Source organism: Crinia signifera, chromosome 2, assembly GCF_055691185.1.
Source record: "Crinia signifera chromosome 2, ASM5569118v1, whole genome shotgun sequence".
NCBI lineage: Eukaryota > Metazoa > Chordata > Amphibia > Anura > Myobatrachidae > Crinia > Crinia signifera.
The window spans coordinates 73,416,845-73,431,957 of NC_139218.1; the positions used below are offsets into that span (position 1 = coordinate 73,416,845).

General features: G+C 40.9%; 1 protein-coding gene across 10 annotated transcripts in view; it reads right to left on the reverse strand.

Moving 5' to 3' along the window:
* The window catches only part of NCOR1 (nuclear receptor corepressor 1), a 131,113-nt gene continuing 116,000 nt past the window's right edge, over window positions 1-15,113 (reverse strand). For 6 of the 10 annotated variants that reach the window (XM_083172391.1, XM_083172393.1, XM_083172392.1 and 3 more), the window contains 12 exons: window positions 14,841-15,035; window positions 14,104-14,266; window positions 12,279-12,760; window positions 9,817-9,942; window positions 9,569-9,702; window positions 9,062-9,279; window positions 8,533-8,667; window positions 7,705-7,847; window positions 4,609-4,662; window positions 3,152-3,355; window positions 2,557-2,739; window positions 1-1,196 (listed from right to left, as the gene is read on the reverse strand). In XM_083172391.1, coding sequence (XP_083028517.1) covers window positions 1,009-1,196; window positions 2,557-2,739; window positions 3,152-3,355; window positions 4,609-4,662; window positions 7,705-7,847; window positions 8,533-8,667; window positions 9,062-9,279; window positions 9,569-9,702; window positions 9,817-9,942; window positions 12,279-12,760; window positions 14,104-14,266; window positions 14,841-15,035 — 2,225 coding nt within the window. In that variant the 3' untranslated portion in view covers window positions 1-1,008. The remainder of the gene's footprint in view (window positions 1,197-2,556; window positions 2,740-3,151; window positions 3,356-4,608; window positions 4,663-7,704; window positions 7,848-8,532; window positions 8,668-9,061; window positions 9,280-9,568; window positions 9,703-9,816; window positions 9,943-12,278; window positions 12,761-14,103; window positions 14,267-14,840; window positions 15,036-15,113) is intronic. The other 4 variants (XM_083172390.1, XM_083172397.1, XM_083172398.1 and 1 more) reach the window with 2 other exon arrangements.

The window sequence follows — 15,113 nt, forward strand, 5'->3', positions numbered from 1 at the left end:
TTGCGCAAAAACATTTTATTACAATCCATGTATAGAATTAAATGAAAGCTGTGAGGGGGAAAAAAATAAAAATAAAATAAAAATAATAATAATAAAGGAAAAAAAAAATCATCTACTGCACCAATCTGTCAAGTCTTTAAAATTGGTGACAATCCGGTTTATACACATACATCTAAATCAGGAAATATATTCCCCCAAAGGATAAAAACTATCAGAACCTTAAATTCACAGACACAACTTTGCAATGGTCATTGCTAGTGCAGAAAAGCTTCGTTCAGATGTAGGTCTGATAAAAAAAAAAAAAAATTATATATATATTAATAAAAAAAGTTTGGTTTTTTTATCCTTTTTAAACAAGTTTCAGCATTTAAGCCTCAGGTTAAAAATGAAATTAATGTTTCTAAAATTAATATTCCTTCTCACCTTTCCCGGATATTAAAAAAAAAAGTGAGTTTTTGACGCTCTTTCTAAGCAAAACTTGGTTTGATGACTGCTAAACCTGGCCAGTTATTATAAGGTGCAGGACAATTAATTAGGGCTGGCAATCAATGTTCAGTATCATCCAGGAGACAAAAAGAAATCCTCAGGAGCATTGATTTAATTACATACACCATACCAGAGCAAAGAAGAAAAAAAAAAAAAACACTGCAAATATTTACAGAATAAGGATTTAAAGACATTATGTTTTTTTTGTTTTTTTTTTTTTTACAAATAGCTGAAAATTGGTAGATGTCCAATAATCCACTTTTTCTTCTCCTTTTAAAACTTCTTTACATATTAATGTGGAACTTTAACTCTACTAATTACATTCTGCTACCAGCAGGCCTGCATAAAGCAGGCTGATATCCTTTATGCTTTGTACACGACTCTCTAGTTCCCTGTGCGGGAAAGTGGCCATCTTGCTGCTCAGCCTGTGGCTCTGTTTAGGAAAAAAAAGTCTTCCAAGCCCTGATGTGAGACAATGCTGTTAGAACCCACAGACATGCAGTTCTGTAATTCCAAAGTGTTTCAGTCATCGCTGTCAGACAGGGTTTCATACTGCGACGAGAGAAGAGGTGCTGGCTCCCGATCCCATATCCTGCCCTGCTGGTGAGCAGAACTCTGCGTCATGGATGGGGGTGCACAAGCTATAGATGATGGAGGAGTACTGTTCAGCATTCCCATAGTTAATGGGTTGTAGGGGAACTGAGTGGACCCTAAGATAAGATACAGACAAACAATAAGCATTGAATTAGCTTCTGGGTTTAGTCAGAACCTTGTTGGAAAACATATTTGCAGTTTGCTGGTCCGCAAAATATTTTTCATTTTTGCTTCCACCCCATAGAACAGTGGTTGCCAACTCCAGTCCTCCAGAGCTACCAACAGTTTGCATTTTCTAGATCACCTCGCAGGTGCACTCATTACTCGCTGACACATTTTAAAAGATCCACAGGTGGAGCTAATTACTTCACTTGCTATTCTGTGAGGAGATCTGGAAAACATTATCTGTTGGAATCTCTCGAGGACTGGAGTTGGCTACCCCTGCCATAGAGGGTTTAAAAAAAGAGAAATAAAACAAAGATTCTGTAATTACCCACTATTCGTGCACAGAACTTCACATATAACTAAATCACCCCCTAATTGCTGTGAAAACACTTGAGTTCAATGCAGTAGAACTACAATTCAGGTTTTAAGAAATCAATTTTTTCAAGCAGAGGCAGCTAACAGTTTTGTACTAAACACTGATACTTCAAAACATATAGAATGTGTATACACGCCACAGCTGTTCACACTTGTGTAATATTCTTATACCCCTTTCACACTGCACTTGTTAAACGGTATATTGACATTTATTTTCCATTTTAAAACATTTAAGGCTGCAGTGGGAAAGCACCAGAGTTCATTTATCGGTTAAAGATAACCAGTATTTCAAAATGTTTAAAAAGCAGAGTCCTACACGTTTCAGAGCCGTTTTATATGCAGTGAGAATGGCTCTGAAACGGTATTTAGTAAAACAGATTACAGGCCTGTGATAGGGTTGACTGATGTGAATGGTATTTAAAACGGTAAACTACTGCAATGTGAAGGCTCAGACCCGTTTTAAATACCGTTTCAAAATACCGTTTTTTAAGGAAGTGTGAAAGTGGTATTATGTGGAGTCTCTAGCCCTGCACAGTTCTTGGGCCCCCGTTTAGACTGCTTGCACAGTCATATCCGAAGCATCACTGTGGTGGAAGCTGATCAAACTAACCAATAGGGAGCTAGATTACAAATAAAAGCCAATGTAGTCTCACAACCGAGATCGTCCAAGTGCAAAGAGAATGTTGTATGTATCTTAGTCAGCATAAATCTGATGGAACTTTCTAATGCGATGCCAAGCTATGACAATACTAGACAAGGTTTAAGCGTATCATTTCTTAACATACATACAACAAATCAGGCATAAATGCACTAATATTAACCTATTTGGCCTACCTGCTTTAGATAAAGTTCATATTTGTTCACAGCCTCTGTTAAAGACATTTTGGAATACTGTATTGTGCGAGGGCCGGACGATTGGGTTGTGCTCACTCTCACCTGTGGAAGAAGGTCGGTCTTCCCAGGCCCACGCTGGGGCCTGCCTGTAATCTCCTTCTGAATGAACGGAGGAGACAGAAGAGGGCCGTTCAGCCCCCATGTATGCCTGGCTGCCAGAAATGGGGGACTTCATTTTGCGGCTGCCAGATTTACTTATCAGCTTTTGCTTGGTGGTTCCTCCGCCTGTAACATGGAGAACTTTGCATATAAGGTAGTCTGAAAGGGCTGATTAGAGAGAGTACATCATTGGTGCAGGTGAAACCTGCTATGAGGGTGCAGGTGAAACCTGCTATGAGTGAACAGAATTGTGGCCCTTTCAAAAGAGAATGGAATGATGACCTCCATATATTACCTGCGGGGGGAGCAACAAGGGAAGCACCCTGATTTGAGGTTACAATGCCACTCCTTAGTACCGTTTTAGATGATTAAAGGTAACTTCTTGAGAAGGATGAATGCATTTTAGTTAATGTTTTTCCATGTCTGCAACATAGTTGTATCACCCCAGTCCCATTCTTCTGTAAGAATCTGGCTTTCGGATATGTTTTTAGAGAAGGTTAGAGCTTTGCATTTTCCGAGTTTGTGCTCCAATACCAACCTGAATTGGGGGATGGATTTGCTTCTTCTCTGCGACCATCACTGCTTGAAGACCCAGAAGAGTTGCCTTGTGCTACTCCCATCAGGACACCATGGTCATCGGATTTGTCATCAAAGTTACCCATTAAAGCTTTGCGAATAATGTCCTCTAAACCCAGATTACTGGCGGGATCAGCAAAGGAATGACTTCGAGAGCTCATAGCTCCTGTGAAAAGAACAATAAATATTGAATTCTTGCTTTAGCTGAAGGCATCTATATTACATGAGTGACATCCCTAACGACAGCCCTCTAATAATACATTCCACAGAGAAGTCTTAAGATCCAAAGGGGTCAATCCTACTGTATGCAAAAGGGTGGGATGTGCAGTTGCCAAGGCATTTCAATCCAGGCAACGGCACCCTTCACAGGCCATCTAATGATTTTGTCCCCGCACACAAGACTGTGAATCGATGTTTATGCGTTTGTGCGGGTGGCGCATACATGACACGCATGTTGCAGGCTCTGGCCCTGGCCGGCTGCCTTTCCTGCCCAGCGCCCTGGCCGGCTGTCTTTCCTGCCCAGCTGTCTTTCCTGCCCAGCGCCCTGCCCAGCTGTCTTTCCTGCCCAGCTGTCTTTCCTGCCCAGCTGTCTTTCCTGCCCAGCTGTCTTTCCTGCCCAGCGCCCTGCCCAGCTGTCTTTCCTGCCCAGCGCCCTGCCCGGCTGTCTTTCCTGCGTTTTTATCTCCAAGAAGTCTAACCATACAGTTTGTGCTGTATTTATAAGCTCCTTGTTAGATTACTAGCTCCTAGTGATTTGCTAAACTGTCTACCTGAGATCATTATATAATAATCAATCAATTGGCTTAACAAGGGTACATCCTACATAAAGACCATGACGAGGAATAAACACTAAGGGGTGAATGTACTAAAGTGTCTAAAAATGAAAAGAGGTTATGTTGCCCATAGCAATCAGATTATTCCGATTGCTATGGGCAACTCTCAACTACATCCTAAAAAATGATAGACAAAACCAGATTGGTTGCTATGGGCAACACTGCCTCTTCATTTGTAAGAGCTTTAGCAATCTGCCTAGAAAAAACGTAAAAAGTTTGGGCAGAAGTCAATAGCCCGCTTTATCACCTAAGGTAATTCAATTTCAGACCTTTTTTTACCTGAACCCTATTTTGACGCCCATTAACTTAATATGTTATTGGGCTTTAATACAGAAAATCTGTGAAAAGATTACAGATTTGCATGTTAACAGGGCTGCAGCACCTGCTGAGCCCCGCTAGTTATTGGGGATTTTTTGCATCCGTTTTGCCCTCCCCAATAACGTAAGTGCTGCCAAAGGGCTCACTTCAGGGTATATTAAGTGTACCACACATGCTTAAAGAAACCCAAGAAAATTTTTCCAAAACACCATTAGAATAAAAATATAAACAGATATAATAAGCACATCTGTCAATGATAAAGCCTTACCTGAGGAAGTGACCGCTGGCAGGTTAAAGATCTCTGTTCCTGGTTGAGCAGCTGCTGCAATATATACATCCAGATTTTATTAACAATTTTCAATTATGACACCGTAAGCAGCACTAAATACCAGTAGGAGATGAGGGCAGAGGCAAATATATTCGTTTACCTTATTTTGTATGCAAAAAATATTTTTATACATAAAAAGGGAAACTAAATAAAAAAAAACAAAAATAAAATTTGCAGGAACAAAAAAACAAGTTTTACTAAGAAACTATATTTAGAGGGCAGCTAAATTGGCTCCATCACCCAGGGAGCGTGAACAAAAATGTGCTGAGGGTATAGGACCATGGAGCCCTCTGCAGAGACAAAAGACGTACTGAGGGGAAGAAAGGTCTGTGAGTCCCTCCTTGACAAAGCTTTGGTAGACCCCATCCCCCAGTTAAATGTTGATTCACATAAATCTACGAATATATAAAAAGTTCCCACTGTATGCATATTACATATACAGTCAACTGTGAGCTATCCTTCTCCTAAAAGTTCTAAAACATTTAGGGGCAGATTTATTAAGCTCGGTGAAGTGATAAATTGTCTGGTTTTTATCACCAGCCAATCAGCTCCTACCTGTCATTTTTCAAACCAAGCCTGTAACTTCACAGGTAGGAGCTGATTGGCCGGTGATAAAAAACAGGCAGTTTATCACTTCACTGAGCTTAATAAATCTGCCCCTATATGTTAAGGAGAGTCTGACTTCATGCTCCATCAATGGGATGTCTGCTGTGTATAGGAACATGAACACCGATCTATGTGAAAACTCTTCAGTGCTGGCGCTCACCAGTGTCACACTGTACTATTGCACCAACCGCTCAGTGCATGGCCAGCATTACATGGTTATTAGATCAGTATTTGTAGCGCTTTCATATAAACCAACATTTAATAAAGGTTCAGTGGTGGGTTTAAACCAGCAACAGCACTATAAACAATGTATTGTGTTAGGGATTTAAACATGAAAATGGATTCTACTGTAACAATGCTGACATGTGCTAGTGATGACAGAAGCCACCAATTTATACTTCTAGTTTCATAAAAACGCATTATTATTATTAAATATTTGAAGTTCACCAAAGGACTGGAATTATACTACATCCAAAGAGAAGATTTATCAAAGGATGAAGAAAGTCTAAAGAGATTAAATACCAACCAATCAGCTCCTAACTTGTCAATTTTTAAATACAGCCTGTAAAATTATAGGAGCCGATTGGTTGGCAAGTTCTCCAAGCTTTGATACATTTTCCCCAAGCCTTATATGTTTTAATATTTACCATTCCGTCTTTCCCCAAGCCTTATATGTTTTAATATTTACCATTCCGTCATAATGAGGAAACATGTCAGCACTAGAGGTTGTGTGCTCTGTTCAGCGCCATCTAGAGGCTGCCACATTGCAACCCAACCCCCCATAGGGGCGAGGAGCAGCCTTATCCTCTTATTACGGTATATAGGAATTTTAATAAAACTTTGCAATTTAAAATAAATGTAATTCCTGCATTTTGCATTATACAAATATATTCTTTCAGAAAGCTCAGATGAGGCAATACTTTAAATAGAAAACTGTTGGCAAGGTTAATAACTAGCAACCTAAAAAGCAGAATCACACAGGCAGAATAAACAACAATGATATCATAGATCTGCAGTAATGGTTACTTCCATCAACTGGTCAGTGGTTGAGAAGTGAGATTAAATCAACAAATTGGTCAATGATTTACAAACACTTCTCAGAGAAATGACCCCACTGTAATTAGCGACCAAGCATCAAGAGATGTGTGAAAACTATTTTCCCTACAAAAGATATAATTATTAAAATACCTTTGGCAATACTAACATAGTTATAGCACTATCAATGAGATTCAGTTCTAGCACTGCACTATGATAAAGCGTGAAGTGGCCATTATCTGCTTTTAGGGGTCCCCTGCTAATCACATACACAATACATGCTATTGGAAACTGCCTAAATGGGTGCCAGAAGAGTTATACTGTATATTGGGTGTACATATACTAAGCAGCGCTTTTCAAAGCGACCACATCTGTGGCAGTTTCAGACCCTAGATTTAGGGGGGTATTCAATCTTCAGGTCACGGCAGGCAAGCTTGCTCGCCCGCCGTGACCCGGTCCCGTTCTCGGTCAGCTCGACCGAGAACATGCAGGCGGGATTCAATGTCCCGCCTGCAGCGGGACGAGAAGGGGGCGTGGCCGCGAGTTGCGGCCGGGAAGTGACGAGCTGCAGCCGGCAGCTCGTCACTTCCCGGCAGAACGAGCCCGACAGCTAGAGATGTCGGGCTCGTTCTGCCGGGAAACCCTGTTCAATGCTGTCGGGGAAGACAGCATTGAATAGGGCCCGTTGAGCATCTCCCCTACGGGAGATGCTCGACGGCGATTGCATACCCCCCTTAAAGAGCAGTTATTTACAATACAAAACAGGGTGACTTGTATTTACAAGTATTGTCGCTTTTAATACAACGTCCAAAAACTCGGACAGTATGGCGGTTTTGAACAGTGCTGCTTAGTATTGTTACCCACCCCCTAGTGCAGATATGGGGAACCTTCGGCCCTCCAGCTGTTGTTGAACTGTACATCCCAGCATGTTCTGCTACAGTTTTGCTATATGGCCATACTACAACTGTTGCAGGCCATGCTGGGATATGTAGTTCAACAACAGCTGGAGGGCCAAAGGTTCCCCATCACTGCCCTAGTGCTTGAATATTGATGTGAAGTGTGCCAATATCCACACACAACAGATATCACTGCAACCTCCTACCGTACCATAGTTTACCTTATCCTCTGTTATTAACAAAAAAAACAACAACATACTAAATATATTAAAAGTGTTAGTAAATGGTAAATGCCCCATTTATTTATACTGGTAATTTCATCTTTATCAAACATTAAGTAATACACAGAGGGTGGAAATCATTCTGTATTAAGTACATTTATAAGAAAAGTTAGAATAAACATATGGCTTTTTATTAGCGGAGTATTAGCGGTTCGAATACATTTGATTAGGGACAACCCACAGACAGAGAAGGGAGATGATAGTAAGGTCCCACTTACCCATGTCAGAGTCACCGCCACCAGAGGAGATTAACTTACGAAAAATCTCTTGTTTCTTGAACATCACCATTGGGGAGGTGTTTTCCAATTTAGTAAAGAAGGATGGGAGATAATTAATATTTCCCGGAGAACGAGAGTCAGTCCTGTGCAAAAAGAAGAATAAAGGAACATACACAATGGATTACTGAAAGTGGTGTACGTTTTTTAGTTTAGAAGAAAATGAATCAAAACTACCAGCTGTGACTTGTAAGCCCAGAGACAGAACGACCATTGGTGCAACAGTTGCAGTGTACCGGAGCCCCTGTGGCTATATATTTATATATTTATATATATATAATGCACGTGGCAAGAGTTGGTTACATAGAATACTGGTTGTTACTATATAGGAAGTTGGTGTATTACTGCATTAGATTAGTTATGAAATTAATGTAGTGTTTGAACTATACAAATTCTGAAGGCATCCCCAACAATAAAGTGGAGGGAGGGACACATCCACTAAAGGGCAAATGTGAATGAATGCTGCCATTTTTATGCAAACGGAAGAAAAGGAGATGATAAGTAAATGCGGTGGGATGAGACAACAAATGGGAACACTTAATTGCAACCAGGAAGCTTTTTAAATGCAATGCGCTGACAAGGAATGCTCTGATTAATCCTATAGTAATTAACATTTTCTCGAATGAAGCGAGAACAGGGATAACATTACAATATATACAGGTTGTGTGATTTCTCTGTGAATAATTAGCTAATTGGGGATTTCTGCATTGTAATTAGTGGTACCAGATAGTCCAAAATCAACAGTTTGGCAAGCCTATTGTGATATCCTACCTTTGTTCAGCAGGCTCCGGTCTCTGGGACATTAACATCATATTATCCTGTTTTGTATGCATGATTGGGACCTGTGGAGGTGATACAGGCTCATACGGCTCACTGATGTGCCCTCTATCTGGTGACTTTCCAGGCCTGTTATAAAGAAAACATTGGACGGATTTGTATACATGATTGGGATACGGCCTACTCTAGCTTCTCTGGAAATGGCTCCACATTAACAAACAAGAATCAATTGTTGGCAAATCAGTTTCACTTAAACAACCCTGTAGCCTTTCCATCCATTTAACAGCTATATGTAAAGTTGTTAAGATCATACCAATATCACCTTACACATTCACTGTCCATTTAATTCTCCAATGTGCAGTGATATTAACATGCCATAATTTTAAAAAGTATAAGATTAAAAAAAAAAATCTCTATTTGCCTTAGAATTCACAATATATATCAAAACCAGAATGTGCGCTTTTACACAGTCCTTCATACACACACAGTGTATAACCACAACAGAGCTTTGGCATAATATTACCTTCCTCGAGGCTTGTCAGGCATGTTTTCTGGAGAAACCCTAGAAGCCGGCCGCTGATGGTGCATAGGCTGGGCCTGCGAGTCAGGGCTGAACCTGTTGGATGACTTGGACCGAATAGGGGCTGATGGTGGGGCAGTGGTCTGGAATGTTGATGTAGGGGGCTGCTGAGAAGCCTGGGTGGCGGACTGATTCCTGGCGAAGTCTTGTGTTATAATGTGCTGAGAAAAAAGAAATTGGCAAAGATATGGAGTTATACACTTCTAAATAAAACAGAAAATAAGACCAACACCACCAAAATATTGGGGATCATTACAGCATGTTTAGAATAACCTTTTGGCAGTTCCATACAGCTGTAGTTAGTTACCACTGTATGTTAATAGTAAAACAAAGATTCTAGAATAGGTAAAGGGACACCTACGACAATTCCTGGAACTAAGTTATGGACAACCAATAACTATTACAGTGGAAAACATGAATATTCTAGACGTACACACTAAAAACACTTACACATATATGATCGGCTAGAGTGATCAGTCTATGAGTTTGAGGCACATGTGTCGGTGCTGGCTGCTGCGGTGAAGGGGACTCTTGTTGCGTCCGGTAGCGACTGCTTTGTCCTTCATATTGTCGGCTACTTTCATCTGAATCAAAGAGAAAAATTACAGTTGAAAGAGGGAAACCTGTACAACCTGAGAGGGTCTATACAGGTTTATTATACTATGAGGAAACCGGTCTGCTGCCTGCAGGATGCTTACTTTCTGGCTGGCTTGGCTTAGTGACTTCTTGTTGGTAGGTCTCTTTTTCCTGTACCGGCACTGGTGAATTTGCTGGGCTGATAACTTCTATGGTGTCCCTTGGAGGCTCGAAGCGATGGGAAGACACTGCAGAAATCATATAAATATTTAAAAAAAAATGTGTTCCCAGTTTCATGTACACAGCACAGGTGAAACTATCAGAAATAGTTATACGTGTCATGATTGGCACTTTTGTCTGGAGAATCTTTTTTTTTGTTTAACTGAGAGCTCTGAAATATAACAAAACGGAACATTTGCAGTAGGCATCTACTAACTGCCTTACAGTTGATCATATATTAAGTGAGAATGGTGGTAAGCCACTTACATATGTACTTTCAGGATAAAGGTACCCATACACAGAGCAACGCGCACCATGTGGTTTTGAACTAGATTGAATCGCATCTAGTTCAAACTGCATGCGATGTGCTAAAGCAGCCTGGACTTTTAACTAGGTGCGATCTAGTCCAAAAAGTACGTGCTGCACATATATTTTGTGCTGTGCGATATGTGCGAGCGCGCATCACAAAGCAGGATCGCACCATGTATGGGTATCTTTAGAATGAGGTTCTAAGCCAGTATTTTCCCAACTTGGGAGGTGAGCTGTATCAACCCCATTCAAGGGAGATAAAGTGGAAACATTGCCTTTAGCAACCAGACTGTAACAGTTATTGTATACAATACTGTGCTATATGATAGATTCTGGTTGCTATAGGCAACTTCCTCACTTTATAGCTCTTGAAAGTTTGATACTCCCCCTTGGTCCTGTATTTTGTACAGATCTCTTCAGCATCACAATTGCTATGTATGCTCCACTGCTCGGTAATAAATAGTTGTTGCCAGATCTGACAGCCAGAGATTATGCAAATGAAAAAAAAAAAAAGCATACGAGTTCTTCTCATACACGCGTTCTGAACAGAAAAGGAATGAAAAGACACACGTAAGATGATGAGGAATAGTCTACATGTGACACTGCTCTATAAAGATTCATCTAGTCATAAGGCAAATGCCTATTAGGCAGCAATTCCAAAATCAACCCCTAAAAATAAAATAGTCAGTCATATGGGCGATTTTTCTATGTAAGTTGAGAGGGAGGTGCCTACCGTTGTCAGGTTAAGGAATTGTCACATACAGTATGTAACCTAACTATTGCTTACTCTGTCCTATAATGTATTATGCTTTTGATATTGAATGTTATTGCTCTGAAGAGTACAATAAATATTTTAAAATGATTAAGGTGACACCAATTAGTCCGAGGCATTTAAATATTTGGAAAACTAGAACATATATGGCTAGGAGGACAGCTCCATCTAAGAGGGGTATTCAATGCTTCTTATTTCCAATTTGCAGGGAAATAAGGGGATTTCACTATTCAATCCTGGCCATTTTTGCCAGGGAAACCGCCGTGATTCGCGTTTGCAGATCCATCTCTTTGAAAAGCCGAGTCTGCATTTGCGGAAACGGCTGCTAAATTTTCAAATTTTCCATGGAAAAAGATGTGGTTTTGATGCTTTACCAATTTTGGGATTGTTTCCAAAAATCGGAAAAAAAGGAAATATATTGAATAAATGGAATGAAAATTCCATCTATTCTTTGTGGAAATGGCCGCTATTTCGCAGTTTTGCGGACATTGAATAACCCAATAATAGCGTAAGAGAAACTGCCTAGGCAAAGCTTTTCAAAGTGCACTGAATGCTGTATTTAAGTGGGCAATAATATTCAATTCAAAACTAGGTGAGTTACATATTTTATATTAGTTACCTTTCAAATTTAGTTAATACACTGCTTAGTAAATTACTGTATCTAAGTGAATTCCCCCTTTAGGTGTAAAATTAATAAGGGGGGATATTCAATGTTGTTTCCGACTCTCGGATTATCTGGCAATTCGTACTCAATCTGACAGTCGGAATTCAATATGCCCACAGTCGGAATACACATGGATTATTCAAAAATGGATGCAGATTTGACAATCTAGACGACAAAGCAGATTTGAGTTTTTAAAAAGTGTAATCTGCACCGGACTCAATGTGGTTGAAAATGACCACATTGAATAGGTGCGTGCTGATCTATACAACTGTAAAAATATCAGCAAACATTGAATATCCCCCAAGTGGTAAATGATCCCCCGCGTCAATTCAATTAGTGCCTGTGGCAGCCCACATCCTGCAGTTGAGTATGAGCAGGCTAGAAAATAAATAAGCAAATGTGTTAAACCATAGGTCTGGGAAGTTATCCTGAATTATATGGGGTAATGTGCGTTAGCAGGGTCATTTACCAGGTTAGGAGAAAAGGCTGTAATTGAATAGACTCAGACCACCACAATTTTCCCCTTGGTAAATGACCGCATGTAATTGAATTCTCCCTAAGACTGAACGATAATTAGTTATGTACTGTGCATAAAATAGCTTGACAATATGTCCACTCACAGCTACTGGAGGAATCAGAGCTCTGTGAACTGCGCTCACGAGCATCTTTGTCAGAGGCGATCTGCTGTGTTATGATGACATCAATAAAGTTAGCTGCAGTGATGGTGGTCTTTCCTCGCGTCCTTAACTCCTCCATATATCGTGATTTGGTATGTGCAGTTTTATCTTTACCAGCTTCAGAATACACAGCTGGGGACGGCTGGCTTTGTGACTTGCTGCTAGAAAAGCTGGAGGAGGTGTATGGGCTTTGTACCAGTCTACGCTCAGATTCCATTTGCTGTTGCTGTTGCTCTAATGCTGCACGCCTGGCCATGTTCTCTTCTGACCGGGCAGAATCCAGCTTGCTTTCTTTTGGTTTGGCAACTTCCATTTGTGGCGCAGAAGCTGCTGCATCTACTAAGGCAGCTAATGCATCGGCTGCTGTGCTGTAGCGGGATGCTGGAATTCCCTGGGTGATGGAGGGCCCTCCAGGATTGTGAGGCCTGATGGAATGCAAAAAAAAAAGGGCATTATACAAAACATGTACACTTTAAAATGTTTTTTTGATTCCTCACAATACAAGGCTTCACTAAATTTATTTAATTGCATTAGTAATCCCGGTTTCCCTGCACAATAGAACGATTTCATTATATTTCTGAACTACAATCTCTTTATCTCTCCCAGTGACCTCCTACCAATCTAGCCCATGTAGAATAATCCTTTAACAGTATAACAAGCTCTGGAGTGTAGTCAGGGCTGGCCTAACCACATGGAGATTAGAAAGTCATCTGGGGAAGTGGTCAGGCTCAGATGACATGAAGAACAAACCACATGAGAAGACACCAACCTCTAACCCAGATATGCCCAGCTGTTGTGAAACTACATGTCCCATCATGCCTTGCCAGAGTTTTGCTATTAGGGTAGGCTAAAACTATGGCAATGTATGCTGGGATGTGTAGTTTCACAACAGCTGGAGGGCCACAGTTTGGACATACCCGCTCTAACCTGATTTAGTGTGGTAAGTTGAAGGCATCTTTTATATATCTTTTAGAAGTAGGTCAAATATAGAGTACTCATGGGGGCATTTACTAATTTGTGGACTTTTAGAAGTTTAGAGGTTGCCCATAGCAACCAATCAGATTCAAGTTATTTATCAAGCACCTTCCAGAAGCCAATAACGATTCTATGACTGATAAAGGCAATATCTCCAATTCTGAAAATCCGTACCTTAGTAAATATATCCCTTAACGTCATGCTAGCACCAAGCCAAAATTGTAGCCTGCACAGTCATAAGTCATTTATCTATTTAACCATTAAAAAAGTTATTACTGATTAACTCAAACCTCCCTACATAGAGACAGCTTAATACTTTAGTGCTAATGCTGATTAAGTATATTTGGCAAATGTTTAACTGTGTGCATGTAATAGTGGGGGCGATGCAGAGATGTATACGAACTGAACGCATCTCTACTGCAAACTGAAGGGATGTAACTGGGCTCACATAAGTTCAGAGAGGATGATAGAAGAACATGCTACATCAGGCATGTCCAAACTGTGGCCCGCCAGCTGTTGTGAAACTACACCTCCCAGCATGCCTTGCCATACTTTTAGCATTCCCTAATAGCAAAACTGTGGCAAAGCATGATGGGACTTGTAGTTTCACTACAGCTGGAGGGCCATAGTTTGGACATGCCTGTGCTACATGCTAAAATGCCTATAAATGAAGACCTAAAAATACATTGTGGGATACAAATAAAACTGCTACAATATATAATGCAACCACATACATTTGTACTAAGAAAATAGGGGAAATTCTCAGAGGCGCTGGCCACTTAGAAATACCTACATCATTCTTAGTTGTGAAGGGTCTAAAGGTGTGATAACACTTTTCCCGTTTGCTCCATGTAATATACTTGGCCTTTGCTGTATCATGCTCTCCTGGGAACGGACTGATGGTGAGGGGGAACGTAGATATCCGTGACTTCCTGGCCGGCTAGGCTGCTCTGTCACTGTACATGAAAACAGTCTTTTTAGAGAAAACACACCCACATACATAAGAAGCGCGTTGTTAACAATCTGCAGTAATTACGTAGAGGAAGGGATTCATGAACAGGGCTTTTTAAAAGGAGAATACATTTAGATCCATAATGATCATCCTTCAGTCTGGTTTGACAATGGATTCAGAATCACACTCAGCCAAAACGTCAGGTGGAATAACAGCTCAAAGACTGAAAGGTCAAAGCCTTTAAAAATGATGGACCAATTTTCCAGACACAAATATACTGTAGAAGGCACTCGCTATGTTAAATAGGGATGCAGTTTAAATCCCGACGCCGAAATCCCGACACTTTCTCCCCCCGTGGGTGTCCACGACACCCCTGGATAGAGAATAAATTAGCGTGCCGAGCGTAGCAAGGCACCGGGCCCGCTACGTGGCGAGCGCAGCGAGCCCGCGGGGGGGGAGCGGCGATCCACGTCCCCCGCTTGTCGGGATTTTGGCGTCGGGATTTTGAACGCCGGGATCCCGACCGCCGGGATTTCGTACTGAATTCGTTAAATATGTATCCAAGCAATTATACTTACCAGGCCGCAGGTAATGTTCATTCTGGGCGGAAGCAGCTGCAGCAACCATTCTCTCGCGCTCCCTCTCTCGATCTCTCTCTCTTTCCCGCTCCCTATCGCGCTGTTCTTTTTCTCGTTCACGCTCTCGCTCACGCTCTCTTTCAGCATTGGCAGAGGATGCAGCAGCTAGGTGTGATGGATGTCCTAAGGAATAAACTGGGAAATTATATTCCGAGTTACCCAATTCATTATGAATGGAAAATAAAGATACAAAGTGAGGTTAAAAATCAAACA